We start from the raw sequence: 26,371 nt of genomic DNA on the forward strand, positions 1-26,371 counted from the left end.
CCAAAATTTTCTCGTAGCTCAATGGTTGAGAGGCTCTTGTGTGTCCATAAGATCAGCAGTTCGATTCCACATACATGCAGTTTTTCATTATTATTTTCTAATGAACAATTCAAAACGACGTCGTTTTGATTTAACGGAAAGTTAACTCCGTCAACGTCTCGTTAACAGAAATTTAACGACATGCCAGAAATGATCAAGTCAACGAAAATTTAACCATTTGATCAAAAGTCAAATTAAACTCTATGATTTAAATGACATTTTCGAAAGTTCATGCTATTTTTGTCCCAAATTTGAAAGTTCGGGCATTTTTCGATATTTTTTCTTTTTCTAAACACATTAAATAAATTTTTCTTTTAATTAATCTACTATACATTTTTGAAGTACATTTTTATGGATCCTAATCAGGTCAGGTATTTTCAATTTTTTGACCCGGAATTGATTTGTTTTTGACCCGAAATAAGTGTCTCAAATCTTACCAAATTGCATGATTTTGACCATATTCTCTCAATTGAATCCTACCATATTTGATGCTCCCTACATTCAAGGCCAAAAGACATTTACTTTCTTATATTTGAAAGATATAGAAAATATATCAAATCTCACGGATCTTACCTTATTTCAGTTTTAACCTGAATCAAACAAACGAATCCTCTCTTATTAGATACCACCTACATTCAAGCATTAATGATTTAGTTTCTCTTATCAATCCCATTTAAAGATACCCAATATATTTACAGTTATAACAATAATTAACAGAAATTGTTATTTCATTATTAAGCCGAAATCAAACAAACTAATCCTCCCTTATTTTATACCACCTACATTCAAGGCATTAATGATTTAGTTTCTCTTATCAAACCAAAGTTAAAATCCACACAATATCAACAGTTATATTAACAATAACTATACAATTTTATACTTATTTTCTTACCTATCAAACTTGCATATTCTCTAATATTCTAATTCTTAGTATCACGAAATATATTCACTACTTGCTCCTCAAGATTTTCTTATATTCACCTAAACCTAATGCATCCTACAATTTCAAACTATATAAATAGGCGCTCATTTCCATCAACTCTATTCACAATCTCTCCCATTTCCCATTTGCAAAAACAAAAAAAAAAATCTACTCTTACCAGCAAGAATGGCTGTACAATTTGCTCTTTTGAGATATATCAGGCCATACAAGACATCCTGGCGTGTTCAGGTGATGGTTCTCCATTCTTGGCACCAATATACAAACAACACTGGTGAAACCTTTGAATTAGTCTTGGCTGATTCACAGGTAAAAAACATAAAATCAAACAAAGCTCATTTTACATATTCATATACATGAGTGATTAATAATAACTAATCCAAAATCTACTTCATTTCAAAAACAGGGTGTCAAGATTCATGCTTATGTGAAGAAGGATTTGGCTGCCAAGTATGTCAATAGCCTACAAGTGAATGAATGGAAGTTCATTGAACATTTTTCACTTACTCATGCATCAGGGCAATACAAACCAACCTGTCATCTATAAAAGATGACCATTGTCAATGGCACTAACGTGATACGGTCTGACATTGTCTCTGATTCAAGCTACTTAACACTGGCAAGGTTTAGCAGAATACAGAATGGAGAACCTTCACCTGAACACGTATTAAATTTTAATAAAGGTCCATAGATTCATAATCAGCTACAAGAAAACAGCCGATTACCGACTACAGCAGCCGACTATTCATGTAGTCGCCAATTTTAGCGACTATCTTGCTTCTTTTTTACGACTATTAAACGACTACAGAAAAGTAGTCGTAACGTAGTCGCCAAAGAGCGACAAAAACCAGTTGTCAGTAATGTAGTCGCTATATGGCGACTACTTACCGACTAATAAGTTGAATATATATCTAAGTCGTATATTAGTCGCTATTTTAGCGACTATTGTCTGACAACTTCTGTTAGTCGCTATTTTGGGGACTATATTATGACTACATTGCATACAACAACCAGTAGTCGCAAAATAGTTGCTAATTTTGTGACTAATATGTGGCTACAAAACGTAGTCGCTTTTTGGTGGCCTTTTAGTAACTACTTAGTCTCCATAAATGTTTATATAATCAAACTTCACCATTTTTTCTAAACCCTAAATACAAAACTTTAAATCTCTAAACTCAAAATTTTTATCTTAAACTTAACCTCCAAACCCTATACTTCAAACCCTAAACTTTAAATTTTAAACTCTTGTAATGCATTATGCATATATATATTAAATCATAAACCATTCAACCAAAATATAACCATTATATATGTATAAAAACGTTTTTTTTAAAGGGTTTGATTTGATTCTTTAATTATATTATACTAGGATTTGACCCGCGGTACACCGCGGGGTTATTATTTATTTAAAAAATTTATTTTTTGGTTTTGATCAATGTAATTTATGTTTAGTATTGTTTTTTTTTTTTCATGTTACAAAATAATTGTGGTCGGTTGTGTGTAGAATTAAATACCCACACAACCGTGTACACCGCAGGTTTAATATTATATTAATTCTATTTTTTAATAAATTAATAATTGGTAGTGTATAATTTTGTATGTTGTTTGTGTTCTTAGATAATTTTGTAGAATGGTTGGGATGATTTATTTTGAGTTGTAAGTTATGATATTAATAGTTATAATATTTGTTTGTCTATTTCACGGTCTTACATAATAATTATATTTCTTTTATATAAATAGTATAATATGTTTAATTCGGTATACCGTCACTAATGGTCATGAGTCAGGATACAGTATAAACATAGAGTGTGTAATGAAACATCACTTCGTTGTTCTATTAGTATGTGTGTTTTAGATGAAAATATTATTTTGTTCTTAATATTACTATAAAGTTGAAAATTAATATTTTTTAGTTGATATGAGTTGAAAATAAAAGATTTATATAAACTTATAGTTTTTTGGTTGATAGATTGAAAATATAGGTAGTTTATATCATCTAATCTTAATATTAAGATCATAATCAAAACAATAAGTACAAAAGGGCTAAACTTTAGAGAATTCATATATGATAAACTTACGTGTCATCCCTTAATTCAAAGTCAATCTTAGTTGTAGGTTTGTTATTAGCCTCTAGAGTCTCAAGTTCACCGATATTAACCACTTGACCCATAACATCTACAGAGACAATAAGACAATGATAAGCAATCATATATAGTAAACGATAATGAAGATCTTTAATGAATATAACTGTGCTGAAACAAATAAGAAATTGGGAGACATACCAACCAAGATGTGAGGATTCAATTCACCAGTCTGAATATCAGAGAATCTGGCTAATGAAAGGTAGCTAGAGTCACTAACAGGATCACACCGGATGACCTGTGTCCCAGTAACAAAGGACATCTTATATAGATGACCAGTAGGGCGGAATTGACCTGATGCATGGTTAAGAGTAAAGGTTTCTATAAACCTCCACTCATTGACTGGCAAGTTGTTCACATACTTGCTCACCAAGTCCTTCTTAACTGATGCATGAATCTTAGCACCCTATGACAAACGAAAACGACATAATTAGAATGATCATCTAGTTAACATTTTGAATTCATTATGATCAAGTAATTATGATAAAGTAAAGTTACATGTGAGTCTGCCAACACTAACTCGAGGGTTTCACCAGTCATGCTAGTGTACTGACGCCACGAGTGAAGCACCTTCACTTGAACACGCCATGAAGTCTTGTAAGGTCGAATATCTCTCAAAAAAGCAAAAGAGGCAGCCATTTGTATTGGTAAGCAAGTTTTAATTTTTCTAAACAGAGGGAGATATGACAGACTGAAATGTGGAGAAATGGAATGGAATTTAGGCTGTATTTATAGTGGTGTGAGATTGTATAGGGTTTTAGAATATGAAGTAGGCGAAATCTTGAGGATCAAGTTGTGAATATTCTCTGGGAATATAGGTAACTGGATATGCGGCTAGAAATTTATCACAATAATGAAATTGGTTGCAGTTGATGTATTGATATTGCCATAAATTGTTGGTTTTTTTAAAACAGATTAGATACGGTGAAGAATGATTTGGAAACCAAATTGATTCCTGATATAAAGTTTAGCTACATTATAGGTAATTGAATAGAGACGGAATATACTATGCGAATGAAACATCTATATTTTTTATTCACTTATTTTAAAGCTAGATTTTTGGGAAGTTATAATATTTACAGCTTGATTGACTCGAGATTCTTGCATTGATTCATGCAGACGGTTTTATTATAGGTTTAAGAGTTTTTTTTGGATCCGCAAGACAGCAAATGGGCCAGATTTTGGGGAATCAAAGGGAAAGGGCCTAATATCCGGGTTAAAAACCGGGTCAAAAACTTAAACAAAAACCGACTCGATTGATTCCTTAAAATGTACTTCAAAAATATTAAGTAGATATATATATATATATATATATATATATATATATATATATATATATATATATATATTATTTTATTTTCAAAACTGAAATCATACACTTAATTATTACCTTCAAAATTATTTATGGCTAATTGGGAAGTTGATTTGTCGGAGAATCTAGAAGACTACCTTCAAAATTATTACCGGAGAAATCACTGGAAATGAAGAAGATGGGCAGATTCCTATGAATTCGCTGAAGGTTTGTGGTATTTTGCTTCAATTTTCAGAAATTTGTTTCTCTTTTGATTCAACTTATTCCATTTTTTAGAGTAATTGAGAATTGGGTTTCGAATTTTGTGTTTCTCTGGATCTGTGGCTGTTTTCTACTTCATGGTTCGGTTCAGGTTTACTCCCAAGAAAGTGGAGTACATGTACAATTTGGTTCTTCGTACGTTGGAGTTTCTATCGAAGCAAAGGTCTGTCCTTTTGAACTCCTTGTGTTTTTTCGCTTAGTGAATATCTAAGCTAATTGAACTAGATAAAACATTAGTACTTGTTTGTAAAAATCCTAGCATCTCAGTTTTAGGGGCTAACTTCGATTCATATTTCTCTATGTGTATGGGTTTTATTTCGTGTTCACAGATGAAGTGAATTTATACCATCGTTGCCACTGTTTATATCAGAGGAGTGATGTCATCTTTGTCCAGCGCAGCCTAAGAGATGTTTTAGAAAAGTCCCAACACTTTGAGTTTAAGGTACGAGTTCACTTGCTCTCATATTTTGAACGTACTTAGACTTTGGACAAAGTAAGTTTGTTTATTGTCTTCACTTCTTGATATTGCTATACTATGAATGCCTAATTATTTTTATACATAGTCAAATGAGCTTCATAAACAAATACACATATAAAACTGGGTATAAATGTGGGAGTTTTAATGCTTTCAACGGGTCAATAAGTTGCCAAAATGACGCTTGTGTGTTAAGAGCTGTTTGACATATCTCGCCAAGTTCTTTGCATTTTAAATTTCAGCTCATATTGATATAGTCTTTGATGCTTTCGTCTTATGTGTGTTTGTATTCTAGAGTTGGATAGTTAGACCTAGTGGCGTGTTCTCTTAAGATGTTATGTCGTTGCCTTCTCATGTTGTGTTTCTTTTTTCAGGTAGAGGATCTCGACCAGACCAATAACTAGGAGGCAGTTTTTGGAGAAGAAAAACATAAAAAAAGTAAGACAAGGAAGAAGAGTTTAAATCAAAAGAGTTAACTAAGCCAAGTTCTTTCTTGATGATTGTCATCTACTTAGTTTTAATTATGTTTTTAGGAGGATGATGTATTCTTATTTTTAACTATGTTTTTAGTTTTATTTTGTAATACAGTTTTTTTATATATATATATAAATATGGTTTCATAATAATTAAATATAATATTTTTATTTTTTATATCATTTCATTCCATAAAACATTATTCATAATTTAAATATATTTAAAATAATTATTATTGAAATACAATATTGTATAAAACATAAATACTGTATAAATACGATCATAGTCGCAATATAGTCGTCAATTAGTCACTAAATTTGGCGACTACGCTACGACTACGCTTACGACTATGAATATTAGTCGTAAAGTAGTCGCTAATTGGCGACTATTTTTACGACTACAGTATTTAGCGACTCTCGATTACCGACTACAATTAATAGTCGTTATTTAGTCGTATAATTACATTTAGCGACTAATAGCCGACTAATCAAGTAGTCGTTAATGAGCTGTTTTCTTGTAGGCTGGTCAATCAGAAATAGAAAGTGCAAACTAACCTTCATTTGTTGCGGATATAGATATGGTACTGAAGTTTCTTCAGTATTTGTTTGTTGTATTGAACATAGAAGCATCCTATTCAATATACACCCCAGGTTAGAGACTTCTAAACCAACATAAATATGTCCAAATTTGGTAAGAGAAAATTACAGTCTAAACACTTACCTTCTCTTCTTTTTTGTTCCGTTTATGCTAAGTTACTGAGTCTCCCAAGCTTCAGAATGATACAGCTTCTATGTTGAATCCTATATAAATCAGATAAATTGGTTAGCATATCAGTACATTTGCTAGGTAAATCAACGTTTATAGGTTCAAAACATTGAAAATAACTTGAATTACAAACACTTTAAGTATATATTGATTTCAAAATCAGCTGGTCAATCGGAAATAAGTTTTTTCAATGGCATGCGATTACTATTTCAACAAAATTAAGTTTACAGACATCAACAATCGTTACATAAGAACTCCACTTTCGAATTTAAGAGTTTGGATTTAGAAGAACTAACAGAGAAATTGGATCGGAAAAGAAGATTCCAATTTCAATGGAGGTTTGAATCGCCTTGATCGTCTAGCACCGATTATGATCTGTAGATTATTTGATCTGAAACAGCTTGGGTTTCAAATTCAGATGATTAATCGATATTGGAAACGAAACAACCAACGTCTCCTGTTGATCGATCGTTATTTTTTGGCTGCTAAATGTTTTTTTGATTTCTTGGTAACAAGTTAGCTGTATCCGAGAGTTGATTCTTGAACAAAAACTGAACATTGATTTCAATATTACCAAATAATACATTTGAATCACATGGTTTATAGGATAATAATGTTTGTTAACCAAATAAAATATAAAATATTATTTTTACTAAAAATAATTTACTAAAAAGCTGATAAAGTCATTGATTACAAAAAGAAAAAAAAATCTCCTAGTAAGAATTAATAAATAAAAGATACTTTCCAATATATACGTAATTAAGTACTTTGTATTAAAATATAATCGAGCATAATTGAAATATGATAATCGCATAAAAAGATGGCCAACTTGAACTTGCCATGTTACATTGTACCAGCAAGAATATCCATTTTTCTGAATAATAGTAAACTCGTAAGAACATCTCCCATCTATAAGAAATTCTAAGAGTTTCTATAAAAAAAAAAAAATTATTTTAGTATATAATCTAATTACCTATAGGAAAAATATTTAGGGATAAATCTTAATAAATTAAACATAGTAAATAACTAAATACTAAATCAATCTATGTCAAATGCTTAAAATAGTGAATATGAACAATATTATGCACAAGTAACTATCCAATGATACTAAGAATGCTAACAAACCATTGATTGAAATATAGATGTTAAACTATTGATTGTGATAGATTAAGTGCTAATTTAAAGTGAATTTAATATATAAACTTATTGTAGGAGAGGATCGAGTTCTGCAAAGATTTAGCAAATATATGCAAATGTGATGAAGAGGATTATATATTAAATTGTAGATAGGTATATATGTATATATATATATATATATATATATATATATATATATATATATACTAGATAACTTGAACAGAATCAGTGTAAAAATCACCATAACATGCTATTATATGAAGAAAACAGTATAAAATAATATTGATTCCATAATCCTAAACAATGATCCAGATTCATTTTAAAAAGTTTTAAGAATGAAGTCCTTTCAAATTTCATAATCCTCAAGAAATGGTCGTTAGCTAAAAGAGCTGAAGGGATATCTGAGCTCTCTCGGGTGTATCTTGCCTTTTGTATTGAGACAAAGCATTTCGTGACCTGAGTGATCTCTGTGGGACTTTGTCCTGAAAGAAAAAACATGACAAAACCATATATAACTTGAACGGAATCAATGTAAAAATCACCATAACATGCTATTATATGAAGAAAACAGTATAAAATAATCTTGATTCCATAACCCTAAACAATGATCCAGATTCATTTTAAAAAGTTTTTAGAATGAAGTCCCTTCAAATTTCATAATCCTCAAGAAATGGTCATTAGCTAAGAGAGCTGAAGGGATACCTGAGCTCTCTCGGGTGTATCTTGCCTCCTGTATTGAGACAAAGCATTTCGTGACTTGAATGATCTCTGTGGGACTTTGTCCTGAAAGGAAAAACATGACAAAACAGTATATAACTTGAACAGAATCAATGTAAAAATAACCATAACATGCTATTATATGAAGAAAACATTATAAAATAATCTTGATTCCATAATACTAAACAATGATCGAGATTCATTTTTAAAAGTTTTAAGAATGAAATCCTTTCAAATTTCATAATCCTAAAGAAATGGTCGTTAGCTAAAAGAGGTGAAGGGATACCTGAGCTCTCTCAGGTGTATCTTGCCTCCTGTATTGAGACAGAGCATTTCGTGACATGAGTGATCTATGTGGGAATATGTCCTGAAAAACAAACATGAGAAAATTTTATATGAAGAAAATATTATATAACTTGAACAGAACCTGTGTTAAAATGACAAAACTATCAACTTGTATCTTAGCTACTGCAAAAAAAATTGTTATTGACCTAAACGAGTCTGGAGGATAACATGAGGTCTATGTTGTGGCTCTAGCCTCCTGTATTGAGACAGGTCACTTCATGACCTGAGTAAGGTTTGTGGGACAATGTCCTGAAAAACAAAACATGACAAAACAGTATATAACTTGGACAGAATAAGTGTAAAAATCACCATAACATGCTATTATATGAAGAAAACTATATAAAATAATCTTGATTCCATAATCCTAAACAATGATCCATATTCGTTTTTTAAAGTTTTAAGAATGAAGTCCTATCAAATTTCATAATCCTAAAGAAATGGTCGTTAGCTAAAAGAGCTAAAGGCATACATGAGCTCTCTCAGGTGTATCTTGCCTCGTGTATTGAGACAGAGCATTTCGTGACCTGAGTGATCTCTGTGGGACTATGTCTTGAAAGAAAGAAACATGAAAAAACAATATATATAACTTGAACAAAATCAGTGTAAAAAATCCCCATAACATGCTATTATATGAAGAAAACAATATAAAATAATCTTGATTTCATAATACTAAACAATGATCTAGATCCATTTTTAAAAGTTTTAAGAATGAAGTCCTTTCCAATTTCATAATCCTAAAGAAATGGTCGTTAGCTAAAAGAACTGAAGGGATACATGAGCTCTCTCGGGTGTGTCTTGCCTCCTGAATTGAGACAGAGCATTTCGTGACCTGAGTGATCTCTGTGGGAATATGTCTTGAAAAACAAACATGAGAAAATTTTATATGAAGAAAATAGTATATAACTTGAACAGAACCAGTGTTAAACAAAAACGACAAAACTATCAACTTGTATCTTAGCTACTGCAAAAATATTGTTATTGACCTAAACGAGTCTGGAGGATAACCTGAGGTCTATGTTGTGGCTCTAGCCTCCTGTATTTAAACAGGTCACTTTATGACCTGAGTAAGGTTTGTGGGACTATGTCTTGAATAAAAAACATGACAAAAAAAGTATATAACTTGGACATAATCAGTGTAAAAATCACAATAACATGCTATTATATGAAGAAAACAGTATAAAATAATCTTGATTCCATAATCCTAAACAATGATCTAGATTCATTTTGAAAAGTTTTAAGAATGAAGTCCTTTCAAATTTCATAATCCTAAAGAAATGGTCGTTAGCTAAAAGAGCTGAAGGGATACATGAGCTCTCTCGGGTGTATCTTGCCTACTAGAGAAAGAGAAAGAGAAAGAGGACGAGAGAGAGAACAAAACCTGGGTAGTACAACTATGTGCCAATACCTAGTTATACAAAAACTTCAAATAACCATACTAACCAAGTTGTACTAACAGACTAACGTAGTTATGCCAAATTTCTAAGTTACAAAAGCAACATAGTTATACCAAGTTCTATTATTTGTCCAAAGTGTATAGATTATATTGTTGAATCCCCACGAGAGGTTGAATTTGTTGTTTTCATAATCCACTTATGGCGTATTCTTCTTCAATGATTTTGTCTGGTTCTGTAGGATTCGATACAATTGGCTTCTTTGTTCGAACCATTACTCTCTTGCACAAACCTACAAACAAAATCAATCGATTTGATTAGCACTTCTATTTTATCGATTAGATTAACACGTCCATTCAAACGATTTTATTCCGTCACTTCAGATTCTATACAAACAAAATCGACTAACGATTAATTATAGTATCCTTAACTTCAAACGATTATATACAACCCAAAATAAAAACTTGATTTTAACTTACACAAAAACGTAATTGTCCGTAGTTATACCAAATTTGACGTCGAATAAGTAGAATAAAAATGAAACTGTTAAATATCGAAGGATTTTTCTTTCAAAGATTGAACGAATCCTAAAGAAAAAAAAACCGACATTTTAATTGGATTTGACCAAATAAAAATAAGTTCGAGTAATTGATGATCCGATCTCGATTGTCTGGGTTTTCAAGGATTAAAAAGAAATTTCCTTTTAGAAGAGGAGCATTTGAGAAAGAAAAAAGCTTGGGGGGCATTAGAGAATTTGTTCCGTTTTTGACGAGACGGACAACAAAAACTAGGGCAGTGCGACCAAAGTGACTGAAACAAAGAGAAGAACTGAAGAAAACCAAAAGATGAGCAATTGGAAAACTCTTCTCCTTCGCATCGGCGAAAAGGGTCCTGAGTACGGCACTTCCTCCGACTACAAAGACCATATCGTCAGTACTCTTCTCTCTCTCTCTCTCTCTCTCTCTCTCTCTCTCTCTCTCTCTCTCTCTCTCTCTCTCTCTCAATTCTTCCTCGCTCTTAAACCCTAATTTCCTCTCTTCTCAAACTTTTCCGTTTCTCTATATACAGGAGACTTGTTTCGGTGTTATTCGCAGAGAAATCGAGCGTTCTGGAGATCAAGTTTTGCCTGTAAGTGACTTCGTTGTTCAATTTTAGGATCTGTATCACTATTTTGGGGTTTGCTATCTTTATTTTGTCTTCTTTTCACTTGTGATGAACTTTAATCCAAGAAATTAGTTCAGTTTTTTTTTTTTTTTTTTTTTGTATTGATGTATCTCTGTGTATATTATTGTGGTTCTCATTATTTTTTTCTTCATCTTGAACAGTTTATACTCCAATGTGCTGAACAATTGCCTCATAAGATTCCTTTGTATGGGACTTTGGTAAGTCTCTTCTTATAAACTAATTTACCTTGCTTAAAAAAAAACTTCTTTGGGCTTGCATTTAGATGTGTTATTGGTGGAGGTTTTGATTGTGTCTTATATGATATCTGTGAACTGATCCTTATCAAAGAGTAATTAGCTCGCAGCAATAACCTAAGGATTTAACTTGAAAAACACCACGTTAGAAACAGAAATAATAATGGAAATGCCCTTAAGGTGGATCATTTGTGTCTATTATATCATATATAACATAGTTTAGAAACCTGCATAGTCATAGTACTAGCTGTATTACTTAGTGACATCTAACAGAACACTCAGCGAAACATTCCTAACTCCTGACTAATAAAGATAATGCCTGAATATTTTGTGTATATCTCTTTTTTTCTTTCTTATCTCTGTGTAAGTAGTATTCATGGCGACATACTTTGCCATTTTGGGTTTTGCGTTCAGCATTTGGATCTACTTCTGAACTGGGATACCCTGTTCCCTGTTATATATTAGTTCAATATAATCTGATACACATACTTCAAAGTTTGATGGATGTCTTTCCACATGTTTAAGATTGGTTTGTTGAACTTGGAGAATGAAGATTTTGTCCGGAAGCTAGTAGAAAGTGTCCATGCTGATTTCCAGGTAAATAATCTAATCTGTACATCAAATTCCAAGGATAAATTGATAAAATAAGTTTTCTCAATTACTTTTGTTTCTAATGTGACTGTTTTTTCTGGGTTGAACATGCCAGGTCGCTTTAGATTCTGGCAACTGCAACAGTATCCGTATATTGCTTCGCTTTATGACGTCCCTGGTATGGTTACTAATCTTGTTTCATGATTGCTTCGTTTATTTGATATGTAAGTTCATGTTTCTAATACACAAAAAGCGTCTGAATAAAACTGTGAAGTATATAGAACAGTATTTGTGAAAATTTTGAGATGTTTTGTCTATTTTTCTAACATGTTTTATTTGGGTTGTTTAGTTGTGCAGTAAGGTTATTCAACCTGCTTCTTTGATTGTCGTGTTCGAAACATTGTTATCATCTGCTGCCACTACTGTGGATGAAGAGAAAGGAAATCCATCATGGCAGCCACAAGCTGACTTTTACGTTATATGCATCTTGTCCAGCCTCCCGTGGGGAGGATCAGAACTCGCTGAGGTATTGCTCTTGGATTAAAGACATTCTAGAAAATAACTTGGTAACTGTGTTCTAGAAAAATTTGATATTTACATTGAAGGCTTTTAGAATACTGATGTCATCCTTGTTGGATGTGTAACCAACTTTGGGTGTCTGCTGCTATTTGTATTGCTGTAAACTATTATTTTAACATGTTATGGCCGCTGAATTTCCCTTTGGCTTGCAGCAAGTTCCCGATGAGATTGAAAGAGTGTTAGTTGGGATACAAGCTTATTTGAGCATCCGAAAGAATTCTTCCACATCTGGGTTAAACTTTTTTCACAACGGAGAATTTGAAAGCAGCCTTGCAGAGAAGGTTTGTGTTTAGTGTTTAGTTCTTGAAGTTGTTGTATTTGCTTTGTGTTAGCTGCCCCTTTGATTTTGTCTCGGTAGATGTCTTGGCAGATGTATAAATAAGATGCATGGATGTGACGTTACGTTTCTGCTTTTCTATATTTGTTCGAGATAGATATCTGTTGAATTTTGTATCATGGTGTAGTAACTTTTGGTCTGCCTCATTCGTCTTTCTCGTTGGTGGTCTCTTTAGGATTTCGTGGAGGATCTATTGGATCGAATACAGTCTCTGGCTTCCAATGGATGGAAACTTGATAGTGGTATGCATATTTTGTCAACTTCTCATCTCTGATGGTATTACAAAGACTGCAATCTTCTACGAACCCTCTCTTTTATTATCCTTATCTACCTTGTTTCGCTTTACGAATTGATCAGTTCATATGACTAGAGATGTTAGTTGTATATTACTATTAACGAAAATTTCATGCATATTCAATGTTCTAGTTCCTAGGCCTCATCTCTCTTTCGAAGCTCAACTCGTTGCTGGAAAGTTTCATGAGCTAGGCCCCATTAAATGTATGGAACAACCGAGTCCACCTTCTGATCATTCGAGAGCATACAGTGGCAAGCAAAAGCATGATGCTCTGACGAGATATCCCCAGAGAATTCGTAGGTTGAATATCTTTCCAGCTAATAAAATGGAGGTAATTTTCTGGTTTTTGATGTCAATGTTTATCTGAATAAGACATATATCATGCTGGTGGAAGTTAATTATACTTGCTACCATTTCAGTCATCGACATTTGTCTTTTTCTCTAGCTTATTATAGTTGTAGATTAATATATGGGTTATATGATGTCCATTTCTATTCCTTTCTCTTTGTCTACCCTTTCTTCTGATTCTGTAACTATTAACCTCACAGGATGTACAACCTATCGATCGCTTTGTCGTGGAGGAGTATTTGCTGGATGTGCTCTTCTATTTAAATGGATGGTTTGTGTTTCCCCAAAACTTGAGTGCTTTTGACGTTTTCTATGTTTCTTCTATATTTTTCTTGCACAGTGGACTGTCGTCCATGCATGCTGGTTTTAGTTTAGATCTTGGTTTCCGCTCCCCCACCCCACCCCCCGCTAAGTTGAAGACTAATTTGCTACTACTATGGGCAAGTGTTTTTGTGTTGAATATCTAGTTGAACCTTTTTTATGTCATTATTATGGTTCTGGAATTGCCTACCATATACTTGTTTTCTAATCTACATCTTAGCTTATGCTGAATTTCTTTCCTTCTGTTACTAAATTTTGTTTGCTTACTTAATTATATAGAATTTTGTTTCACTAATTAATTTATTGCAAAGCTAGTCGGAAGGAGTGTGCGTCCTACATGGCTAATCTTCCTGTTCCTTTTCGGTATGAGTATCTTATGGCAGAGACACTATTTTCTCAGGTAACTTCTGCTGTTTAATCTCTCTAGTGAGTACTCACATTGTATATGAAATCATACTTTTTTCTGGCAGATTATACCAATTAATTCCAGGAAAGTTTTTCTTAGAGCTGTGGTTTTAAGATATAACAATTGGATCTGCTGTTTTTCAGATACTGCTGCTACCACAACCACCATTCAAGACTCTTTATTATACACTCGTAATTATGGATCTTTGTAAGGTAGTAACAACGAATTAATCTGTTCATTCAATGTTTTTTATATCTCTGGTCTCATTTCTTTCTTCTACCTGATTCGAAATATTTAATTATTTTAGGCTCTTCCGGGTGCCTTTCCTGCTGTTGTTGCTGGTGCTGTTCGTGCTCTATTTGAGAAAATTTCCGACTTAGACATGGAATCCAGGACACGTCTTATCCTCTGGTTTTCTCACCACTTGTAAGTATATAATTTCATTTTCTTACCTCTGGATGTTTTTGTGATCTGGAAAAGGTGCTTTATTGTCGAATATTTGGTGGATGTTCCATATATGATAGAAAATTACCTAGCTTATCAGCTTTACTTTGGTCAAGTTCACATGATTGAATTAATGAAACATGAAATATGGATTCTCAGTCGGCATTACTTTTCTTACTGATGATCCGTTTACGTGATACAATGGTTGTGTTTGAGTCTTGATTTGTCGATGAATTGAGAAACCTGTTATCATCACATGAAGTTGATTACGTATTTCTTTTTGTTCTCTACTCTCATGTTTATAACTTCCATGCTTAACAGGTCCAACTTCCAATTCATCTGGCCGTGGGAAGAGTGGGCTTATGTGTTGGACCTTCCCAAGTGGGCCCCTAAGCGTGTATTTGTTCAGGAGATTTTGCAAAGAGAAGTACGCTTGTCTTACTGGGATAAAATTAAGCAGGTAACAGATCACCTGCTGAACATGATTTTTTGTTATGATATATACTGTTATATTTTGGCCTCGACCTATTTTACCGGTGTGGGTGATAACACAATATGGAACTAGATTTTTTGTGGACGGAAATGATTGTCAATGTTCCTCATTTAGGTTAGGTGAGAAATTTGCAATTTTGAATGGTTCTACTGAACTGGATAAAGTAAGGTCTTATTGGCTAGGGAGTTTAGTACTGTATTGGTCCTAGTCAGAACACCGAAATAATATTTTAAAGTTGTGTCCACACTCTTTTGTCTAGCTGGAAGAAAAGCACTAATTAGCTCTTAAATTAGAAGAAATATCCTCAGGCTATTAGAAGCTGCCAAACTAAAACATCAGATATCCTTTCTCTTAGTCTAGGGGCATTTATCTTATACCTGTCTGTGGGGGAACAATGTTTCATCTTCTTATCCACATTAATATATTTTTCCAAATATAAGCAGTTAAGCATCACATATCCTTTCTCAGGCTATATTGTTTTTTTCTGTGTGTCTAACAGAGCATTGAGAATGCGAGCACCCTAGAAGAATTGCTTCCTCCAAAGGCTGGTCCGAATTTTATATATTCCTTGGAAGAGGGTAAAGAGAAAACAGAAGAACAGCAATTGTCAGCCGAATTGAGCAGGAAGGTCAAGGAAAAACAAACTGCACGTGACATGATGGTGTGGATTGAGGAGACGGTATATCCAGTTCATGGTTTTGAAGTCACTCTTACAATAGTTGTACAGACCTTACTTGACATCGGATCAAAAAGTTTCACTCATTTGGTCACAGTCCTGGAGCGATATGGCCAAGTATTTTCAAAACTTTGTCCTGATACTGATAAGCAGGTGATGCTATTATCTCAAGTGAGTACATACTGGAAAAACAATGTACAAATGACGGCGGTGGCAATCGATAGGATGATGGGTTATAGACTAGTATCTAATCAGGCAATTGTTAGATGGGTGTTCTCTCCAGAAAATGTTGATCAATTCCATGTGTCTGATCAGCCATGGGAGGTCAGTTTCGTTCTATCTCATTCGTTGTCATCCTCGAAAGAAATATATTTATTATCTACTTTTCGCACAGCAAGTTTGTTTATATTTTGATATTTATTTCTTTCTCTGCAGATACTTGGCAATGCTCTTAACAAGACTTATAACCGTATCTCTGATTTGAGGAAAGATATATCAAACATTACAAAAAATGTTTTGGTTGCTGAGAAAGCTTCAGCCAATGCACGAGTAGAGTTGGAGGCTGCTGAGAGCAAACTTTCCCTAGTGGAGGGTGAGCCCGTTCTTGGTGAGAATCCAGCGAAGATGAAGCGTTTAAAATCAACAGTGGAGAAGACAGGAGAAGCGGAGTTATCTCTTCGTGAGTCCCTAGAGGCAAAAGAGGCTCTTCTTAACAGAGCTCTCTCTGAGACCGAGGTATTATATATTAGTTTAATACAGCAGATGATCTTACTATTTCCTTTTATTTACTAGAAGCTAATTTAGTTGCCTTGTGCATAGGTTCTACTGCTCTTGCTGTTCCAAAGTTTCTTAGGTGTATTGAAGGAACGTCTCCCAGATCCAACAAAAGTGAGATCAGTGCAGGATCTCAAATCTATAGGAGCGGAAGATGACAAGTCATCTGCGATGGACGTGGACAGCGAGAATGGAAACCCAAAGAAGAGTTGCGAAGTCGGTGAGAGAGAACAGTGGTGCTTATCAACACTTGGCTATCTCACGGCATTTACAAGGCAATATGCGAGCGAGGTAAAAATAACTTAAGAGTTGGGATGTTGTTGTAAGAGCTTTTGTAGATTGAGTCTTGACTTGTTTCTCCATGTTCTCTAGATATGGCCTCACATGGAGAAGTTGGAGTCGGAGGTGTTCTCGGGTGAAGATGTGCATCCTCTCTTTCTTCAAGCCATATCTTCTGCGCTTCAATTCCCATTACAATAATCCTCTTTCAATCTCAAACTAGTCTCTTTTGTTTTTGTTATGAGATTCTGATTTTGACATTCAAGTTTATTAGGAAATCGAAAAGAATCATAAAACAAGAGTTTAAACTTTAAATAGCAGTCTTGTTTCTGAACCTCTTCTCTCAGACTCGCCGATGAAAAATTCAAAAACATTTTTATTTATCCAAAAGGGAACAACTTCATGTTCCGATTTAAGCACAATCGAGCAACGTGGTCTTGGTGAAAGTAACATAAGACATATATAAAAAATATAAATAATAAAATTATTTGGGTTTTTGTCTATGTAAAATTGAACAACATTCCATAAAAATATGAATAATAAAATTAATTTGTTGTATTAAATTTATTATTAAGAAGTTGAAGACAGTACATCGTTTAAAATATGAGAAGAGAGAAACATAATGCTCAAGTAACCAGCTACTAGAAAGAATATCAAATTTGTTTATTGTAGTAGCAACAACATTGTGGTAAACTTTCACCTTTTGTAACAAAATCACACTGTCCTCCATCATACTTCACCTTTCTACAGTTTTCGTAACATTGCTGATTTCCGTAAAATCTCGAACATGCCCCAGTGCAACGATCATATTGCTGGATCACTGCAATTATACAACCAGGGGCGGAGCCAATTAAGAGGGAGGGGGTCAGTTGACCCCATAACATTTTAAAGTTTTGAAATTATAAGGTAAATTATCTAATGATTTTAGATATTTTGGTACAAAATTTCTTAGTTGACCCCTATGTCATGCCATAATTTTATGTCTTTGACCCCATTCATATTTAATTTTTCATTCAACATTAATTTTCTTTCTATGTTTGTTTTGTTTTTTCCTAAAAAATGATTACAATTCTCTAATAGTTTTTTTACATATTGATTTTTTTTCTTTGTATCATCGGATATCTTTTTTTTTTTGTCCTTTTTCACAAAATTGTTTTGACATATATTTCTATAAAATATCATAAATCAAGATAAATATATTATTTAATATTAATATGTAATTAAATAAAAATAATAATATATATGACCCCTATAAACAAAAATCCTGGCTCCGCCACTGTATACAACCCAAGTTATATATATATATATATGTGTGTTTATGTAAGACATTCGATGAAAATATTTTTTATAATGTATGAAAAGAAAATGTTAAATCCATTGCTCTTCAAATGATCAAAGATAATTGAGTAATAAGAATTTACCTGGCATTGCCAAAATGTTGTAGTTACAAACCGATATTGTCAATATTGCTACAAGGAGAATAGTCACATAAGCTTTTGTGGTATCCATTATGTTTTCTTGACTACTAATGCTCTTGAGAAAAATATAGTTTTTCAGACTTTTATGAAACCTCTATACTTGGGAAATCGGAATTAAATATACGGCCCTGAATTTACGTACTTACCTTTTTTTTTCGCCACGTACTTACCATAACTACTCGATATCTAATAAAATAAATATTCGAAATTTAATTTCATATCTCATATATTATTTTTTTTTGTCGGCCAACTTATCCATTCATTAGATAGGGTAATAGAGTACATCAACACAGTTGTTTAGGTAACCCAGGATACAACAAAAGGAGATTTCATAACCCTAGCTTCTCTAGCTAACTTATCAGCCATAGCATTTATCTCACGAGGGATATATTTAAAATGGTACATGCCTTTGTTTATCAGCAGAATATCCTCTAGGTAGTTTTGAATCTCCAAGTTTCCTGGTGGTGGTTGATCTTGTTGCATAGCTGTCTCCAAATAAGTATATAGGATTTTGGAGTCTCCACAGAAGGTGACATCGCAATAGTTAAGGCGTTTAATTTGGAGGATAGCCTCTCTTAGTGCTAATGCTTCCGTTTCCAAGGCAGAGCTAGTAGGCTCTATCGAAGAGGAGCCCTTAATGAGACATTGTCTCTCTGTATTGTATAGTGCCCATCCAATGCCAGCTTTGCTAGTAGGGTCAATCCATGAGCCATCTACACAACAGTATAAAGATGTATTAGTGACAAGCATCTGTTGATTATGATGGGGAACTGATTGGCCATCTTTTATAGACTGCTGAGATTGTGAAGAAGGATATTCTGAGGCTTTCTTCCATAGTCGCCAATCCATCAGAGCTTGATTTATAATATTAGGAATGGCACATCTTTTATTTTCATAAAGAAGTGCATTCCTAGCTTTCCAAATCCGCCAACCAATAAATGGGAATAATGGTTCCTTAGAGTTATCTTGATTTGCAGAAGAAAGCAGGTCCTGGATAATATTAATAGTTGAAGTCTTCTGCAAAAACTGACCTGGTGGTATTGAAGGGGGTGATAGTTCTCAGATTTCTCTAACGACCCGACATTGGAAGAAGATGTGTATAGTTGATTCTTCAGCTTCACCACAAAAGGGACAGTCGGTCAACACTTTCATCCGCCTATGAGAGATATTAGCTGATTTCACTGAGTACTGTCCATCCTTGGTGAATATCCATGTTGGAACATCCGGTGTTTTGACAATACGAGGCCTGATCCTTTTAATTAGCTGGATATCTTCAGGGCAAACCAGTTCCTGCAATTTTGCATCAAATAAACAAATAGCAACAAAATATGACGAATAACAATAAGCTTCTTTTTTCCTAAAATATCAAAATCATCTCTATATTATTAAAAGAGAAGTACAAATGAAAATGGGTCGGGTTAAAATCAGAAAATTGACCTGAAATTCTGAAATCGGATCTTTAAATTTTTTTGGAGTATAAATTCAAATTAATAATGAAAAATCGAATGAAAAATGAATTATTTATGGAAATCAAATAAAATCTGATTGTACTTATGACAACTAATTATAAAAGCATATTCCGAACAATATTATACATTAATTACGTATAATAAATTTGTTCATATATTTTGGAACTAATTCGATAACAATTAACGTTTTTATCATTAATTTCGCTCATTTTAGTCAATTATCATTAATTGAAAGATATCTTACTTGCTTCTAAAGATTTCTAGAAAATTTATCACACATAAGTAATACCCCATTTGTTTTATAAATTAAATATATATTTTTATTTTGGTCGTGTACATTAAATAGATATAAAATCCATGTAACTAATTTTAATTTAATTAGATTAAATCGAAATTATGGTATTTTCATACCTATAGCTTACCAAAAAAGTTTAATTTTCAATTTATAAAGATTTATTGAATATGATTTTAGAATTATTCAACAAGATGATAAGTATTTATTAAATTTTGTGAATCATGAAAAATAATAACTAATTTTTAATCATTATATTTCATCTTTCAATCTCTCATCTAACAAATAAGATACATATTCTATTATTCCTATGTCCAAACTTCATTTTGTTGTATGACTAAATAATATTCCCATTAGAGCTGTCAAAGCGAGTTGATTCGTCCCGTTAAGCCCGTTTACGATAGGCAAAAAATATTTTGACTTGTAGTTGTCGGTCCGCACGATCCGCGGGTAGCATATATGAAATACAAATCCATCCCACGAATGTATGCGGATTTGCGGGATTGTCCGTGGATTTTGTTTAAATAGTTTTAAAGTAACCAAAATTTAAAATACTACTAAAATAAATAAATAAATAAAAATACTATTATAGTTTGTTTAAATTACCACATGTTGAATAAATTATAATTTTATCCACAAATACTAACATGCGGGCTGATCCACCAATCCGCGGATGAAAACCGATTAAACCTATGACCCACTGCGAATTAATCCATGTGGCCCGCTTATTTGCGTGTTTAATATATTTTCCCAAATCTACCCCATAGTAAGATGATTTGGGCTCGACCCGCGGTTTTTGACCTATTTTGACTGCTCTAATTCCTATGAATCGTCTAATTTTAGAATTTTAAAACACAGAATTCTATTTTGTAAATCATAATTAATATGATGGGTTTATTTATAAAAAATTTAACATTTTCTCTACAATTCGTTATTATGAATATTTATAAGTATACTACACGATTCGCTCTACTAAAAACACACAATATTAAACTCAACGTATGTAAACCAATATTCCCCCGCGGTAGACCGCGGGTCCGATCCTAGTTAACTATAAAACACTCATATCTTTTAACCACGTACGTCATTCAAACTTTGTCACTACTTCAAATATTTAATGATAATTTCTTATTCTTAATCAAATGACACTTTAGGTATCTTAACAAAATACATCTAAATCCAACTTTTTGGCAATTCGAATATATCTATATTAGTAATTAGGAAACATTAAAATAAATCGCAGATTTTGTAATTAAAGAAATAAACATTAATTTATTTTTAAACAAAGTTTTTATTTTAAGATATTTAAATGGTAATATTTTGCAACATAAATTCTGAATATTTTTTTTTTTTTGGTAAGGACATAAATTCTGAATATTATGGGAATAAAAAAAAAGTATTTTTACAAAACAAACATTAAAAATTTAAAATGATCAACCACATTGCTCAACACATTGAGCTTCCTAATCCGAAACCGGCGTCATCACAAGTCTGCGATATCCCCAATCTCTTGATTGTGAATATCCAGCTTCCAATGTATCCAACCTCTATGTTGGTGACTATGATGGTGAAGGACTTAGCTTAGTCTTGTACTTCAAACGCAATGAGAATTATCACAAAGAAATCTCATTTCACTCTAAAGAAACCATCAAGATATGATGATGATAGATCTTATAGCTAGCTCTTTTTAAAAAACTTGTTATGTTTCTGTTAGATTATAATTGAGTTTGGTCTATATTATTTAATTATACAAGTAATTATGTATGTTAAGTCAAAGTGTGTGTGTTGTTAAGTCTTAAGTAGTTACGGTTGTTGTGTCATAAGAAAGAAGAGTTACAACTCTTGTCTTTCATGTCTGTTGGATTCTATTTAAGTTCCTTGTTGTAAACCTTAAACTACAGTCGTTGTTTTTCACTTTTAATTATCTAATAAAGAGAGAAGTTCTTTTCTTCATTGTTTTGTTCACGATCAAATAGATTGTGATACAAAGTCTGATTCTCTCTCTGTTATACTCTGTTCTGTCTTGGAGACTTCAGTTTCTAACAGTTTCTGTATAGAGAGATGTTTAAAGATTTGGTTCTTGGAGAGATTTATGGATGATGAAATGGAGAAAGTCAAAGGATTCACAAGAGAATCAACAGTTCCGTTCAGAGAGAGGTTAAAGATTATGGCAGGTTTGGTAAATCCTGAGGATCTTCAGCTAAGTTCTACTGAGAGAAAACTTATCACAGCTTACAACGATAGACCGGTTCTTTCTCGTCCGCAACGCCAACACGAGGTTAGATTACAGATCTTTCTTTAGTTTTCATAACTGATATTTCATATTCAGAGCTTTGTGGTTAATGTTATTGATCATTTGTACAGGGACCAAACTAATTTGAGATCGATTTGGATATACACAGATTCAGTTACATATCGAGGAGAGGACTGGAATCTTTCAGGGATCGTATCAAGAATGGGATTCTTGATCTGGGTTTAACTATTCAGGTACTTGAAATAATCTCTAAAACTTTTGGTGGGTAGTAGGTCGTTTTTGGTAGAGTGTAACTCAAGTAAAACTTTTTGTAAAGAGCTGGGATGTTGTTGTAAGAGCTTTTGTAGATTGAGTCTTGACTTGTTTCTCCATGTTCTCTAGATATGGCCTCACATGGAGAAGTTGGAGTCGGAGGTGTTCTCTTTCAATCTCAAACTAGTCTCTTTTGTTTTTGTTATGAGATTCTATTTTTGACATTCAAGTTATTAGGAAATCGGAAAGAATCATAAAACAAGAGTTTAAACTATAAACAGCACAGTCTTGTTTCTGAAGCTCGTCTCTCTGACTCGCCGAAGAAAAAATCAAAAACATTTTATCCAAAAGGGAACAACTTCATGTTCCGATTTAAGCACAATCGAGCAACGTGGTCTTGGTGAAGGAACATAAGACATATATAAACACCCTAATACCGTAAAATACCGATCAATTAATAAATAATATAATTATTTGGCTTTTTGTCTATGTAAAAATAAAAAAAAAAAATCGATAAAAATATGCCTAATAATATTAATTTATTGTATTAAATTTATTATTAAGAAGTTGAAGACAATACATTGTTTAAATAATGGGAAGAGAAAAATATAATTCTCAAGTAGCCAATTACTAGAAAGAGTATCAATTTTTGTAGAAAGAACAACAACATTCTGGTAATTTTTCACCTTTTGTAACAAAATCACACTGTCCTCCGTCATACTTCAGGTTTCTACAGTTTTTGTAACATTGCATATTTCCATAAAATCTCGAACATGCCCCAATGCAACGATCATATTGCTGGATCACTGCAATTATACAACCCAAGGTATATATATATATGTGTTTCTGTTAGACATTCGATGAAAATATTTTTGTAATTTATGAAAAGAAAATGTTTAAACCATTGCTCTTCTAATGATCTAAGATAATCTGTACTAGTATTTTTGCAGTCACTTTTGAGTCAGGTAAAATTGTTCTCGGATACTTTGGATACCCGACCCGTTTACAAATTTTGATCATAAAAAGTTTATTGGGTTGGGTTATATTTAACCCAACTCATACACCGGATATTCCATATTTAATAATTTAGAAGATTTGACTAAGATTTAGAATTATGATTCTTCTATCATATTTGTTTGATTTGTTTTTAATTGTTTTGAATCATCATATAATACATAAAGTAAAAAAAAAATTAATTTTTTGGCTGCATATACAGTGATTCGAAATTTAAAAAACGGACATATATTATCCAATTGACGGAAATGTGTGTTAAACGTTTGACATCGATTGAAATATTTAAACAATGATTCAGAATCATATCATAAATAAGATCAACATTAATAAAATAAATGAGTTTTTTTGCCAGACGGGTTTGGCGGGACGGGTTTTTGAATCAACAATAATAAAAAGATTAAAATATCATTAATCCGACGCTTCAATACGGATTAAATCCTTAATTTTTTTTAATACCACCAATATTAGACATATTAAATGAATCTCATTTAGAAAAGATTGTATAAAACCAAAAATTGTCCTGTGGTATAATGTTACTTAATAACAATTGTAAACTATAAAATATAACTATCTTAGAAAATTATACAATTTGCAAACTTTTATATATAATAAATAATCGTTAAATTTTAAAAATTACTACTTTTAGAAAACAAATCACGGGACGAGTTAAGAAGTTATAGGACGGGTTATATTTTGGAACGAAGTTATATGGTGGACGAGTTTGAATCAATATTTATAAAATTTTAAAATATCATTAACATGCCGCTTTAATATAGATTATATCTTTAGTTTATTAAAATATAAATGACTTAGAGAATGATATGATTTGTAAACTTTTATATATAATAAATAATTATTAAATTTTATAATAAAAACAAATCAAGGGATGGGTTAAGAAATTAAGGAACGGGTTATATTTCGGAACGGGTTTAGATGGCGGACGAATTTGAATCAATATTTATAAATATCATTAACATGCCGCTTTAATACGGGTTAAATCTTCAGTTTATTAATAATTGTCTCCTGGACTCGTGGTATACCGTTACTTAATAACAATTATAAATTATAATATAAATAAATATTTTATAAGGAGATATAATATACAAGATATTTTTATACTAACTTTAAAAATAAATCATCCCGCGGTGTACCGCGGGTTAAAATCTAGTTGAATAATTAAAACCTACCTGGTGTTGCCATACTGTTGTAGTTACAAACCGAAATTGTCAATACTGCTACAAGGAAAATAGTCACATAAGTTTTTGTGATACCCATTATATTTTATATTTTTTTGACTACTAATTCTCTTGAGAAAAAATAGTTTTTTTTCAGATCTTTATGAAAACCTCTATTTATATGTTATTTTTGGAGAAAAACACAAATTTGAACTAATCTTTCATTTTTATTATTACTATAAATGGATATTATATATTTGTTAATATGAGGTTGACTAAAATTTAATATGGAGGCTTGACTAAAACTTATCATCTAACTTAATTATAAAATTGACTAGTATTGTACTAAATTGAATAGATGACTCTAAGCATGTGTGAAAAAAAAAAAATCAAGTTGTTTTTATATACTTGAAATTCAAAATTGAGTTGAATATTTCAATCTCGAATTAAATGTATAATTATTTATTTTACAGTTTCCAAATTATAACAAAAGTTGAATAATCTTTTTGACATATAACATTAAGACTATAATCTTATCAATTATATGTTAAAACGAGTTGAGATTAGTATTCACAGATTTGTGCATCACATCACACAACTGCTACTTGTAAGCTGCTAAATTTGAGGACACTAAAATTATATATTTTTCATATATTTATTATGGTTTTATGTATTCATAAGTTACTCTTCTACTAACGGATAATTTGGCACGAAAAGTTCGTACTAAACCGCATAACATTATGTAAACAACATTCTTCATGAATGACTCTTTTGAACTCTAATTAAAAGTTATTGACAAAAAAAATAAAAAAGTTACTCTTATACTTGTATGAGGGTAAAAATAACCAAGCAAGTCATGCGTTAGATAAAAGTAGTGAACATTTCAAATGAAAATATGAGCAGTTAATACGGTATATACATATTGAAATCTCTAAGTTTTATAAATACATATATATGTCTTCCAAATTTTGTATATAATTGAGTTACGGTATATGTTTGTAATTGTAATCTTATATGTTTATTTTGATTGGTCATTCTTTTTAAAGAAATTAATAATAGATTTTCGTTTTTATAATTAAATTAAATTAATTAAATTGTATAAAATAGTATTTGACTTGTTTATCCTTAATAAGTTGAATTAATTTACTCTATAAAATTTTATTTCTAATGGCATTCTTAAGTAAATTCTTACAAAGAGGAAGGTTAATTAAGGGTAATTGTAAATTATACTCCCCAAATAATAGTATATTATGTTTAATAAATAAATTTACTTTGAGAGGAAAAAAATTAATCTATATCAAAAAAATGCGAAAAAAAAAAATGTCCATGTTCTAGAAGGCCCATGTCTACCTTCTAGAAGACTCGTCCAATGACGGTTTATGTTAGTCTTAGTGGGCTTTGGGCTTTAGGGTTTCCTAATCCAATTGGGATTTGTCTCCCTTATTGTGTATATATATAAGTTGTAACCTCATTCATTAA

At 32.0% G+C, this 26,371-nt stretch overlaps 3 protein-coding genes and 1 long non-coding RNA gene across 6 annotated transcripts; 2 read left to right on the plus strand and 2 right to left on the minus strand.

Moving 5' to 3' along the window:
* The first annotated feature begins 4,520 nt into the window (after positions 1-4,520).
* On the plus strand, positions 4,521-5,598 carry LOC110230214. Of its 2 annotated transcripts, XR_002333341.1 has the most exons (4): positions 4,521-4,639; positions 4,785-4,856; positions 5,023-5,135; positions 5,543-5,598. It is a non-coding gene; the product is annotated as an uncharacterized LOC110230214 (long non-coding RNA). The 2 variants fall into 2 exon arrangements; XR_002333340.1 differs by having other exon boundaries at positions 4,521-4,856.
* Positions 5,599-10,760: 5,162 nt separating this feature from the next.
* Positions 10,761-22,962, plus strand: LOC9321945 (nuclear cap-binding protein subunit 1). 2 transcript variants are annotated; one of them, XM_021031733.1, is made up of 19 exons: positions 10,761-10,926; positions 11,066-11,125; positions 11,323-11,379; positions 11,941-12,012; positions 12,122-12,184; positions 12,356-12,532; positions 12,738-12,866; positions 13,098-13,164; positions 13,349-13,548; positions 13,766-13,836; positions 14,202-14,286; positions 14,436-14,504; positions 14,600-14,718; positions 15,058-15,196; positions 15,729-16,229; positions 16,341-16,640; positions 16,725-16,970; positions 17,052-17,203; positions 22,913-22,962. In XM_021031733.1, the coding sequence occupies exons 1-18, from the start codon at positions 10,843-10,845 to the stop codon at positions 17,157-17,159; spliced, it is 2,547 nt and encodes an 848-aa protein (XP_020887392.1). In that variant the 5' UTR covers positions 10,761-10,842; the 3' UTR covers positions 17,160-17,203; positions 22,913-22,962. The 2 variants fall into 2 exon arrangements, with proteins under 2 accessions (XP_020887392.1, XP_002883798.1); XM_002883752.2 differs by lacking the exon at positions 22,913-22,962 and having other exon boundaries at positions 17,052-17,341.
* Positions 17,589-18,568, minus strand: LOC9319866 (putative defensin-like protein 62). The gene is made up of 2 exons (XM_002885833.2): positions 18,380-18,568; positions 17,589-17,778 (listed from the first exon to the last, which is right to left on the minus strand). Exons 1-2 carry the CDS (start codon positions 18,465-18,467, stop codon positions 17,612-17,614), a joined length of 255 nt encoding a protein of 84 aa, XP_002885879.1. The 5' UTR covers positions 18,468-18,568; the 3' UTR covers positions 17,589-17,611.
* Positions 22,963-23,243: 281 nt separating the features above from the next.
* LOC110229828 (putative defensin-like protein 62) lies at positions 23,244-24,992 on the minus strand. Its single transcript, XM_021030825.1, has 2 exons — positions 24,932-24,992; positions 23,244-23,509 (listed from the first exon to the last, which is right to left on the minus strand). Exons 1-2 carry the CDS (start codon positions 24,990-24,992, stop codon positions 23,346-23,348), a joined length of 225 nt encoding a protein of 74 aa, XP_020886484.1. The 3' UTR covers positions 23,244-23,345.
* Positions 24,993-26,371: the final 1,379 nt, after the last annotated feature.

The sequence above is a fragment of the Arabidopsis lyrata genome (genome assembly GCF_000004255.2).
Source record: "Arabidopsis lyrata subsp. lyrata unplaced genomic scaffold ARALYscaffold_3, whole genome shotgun sequence".
NCBI lineage: Eukaryota > Viridiplantae > Streptophyta > Magnoliopsida > Brassicales > Brassicaceae > Arabidopsis > Arabidopsis lyrata.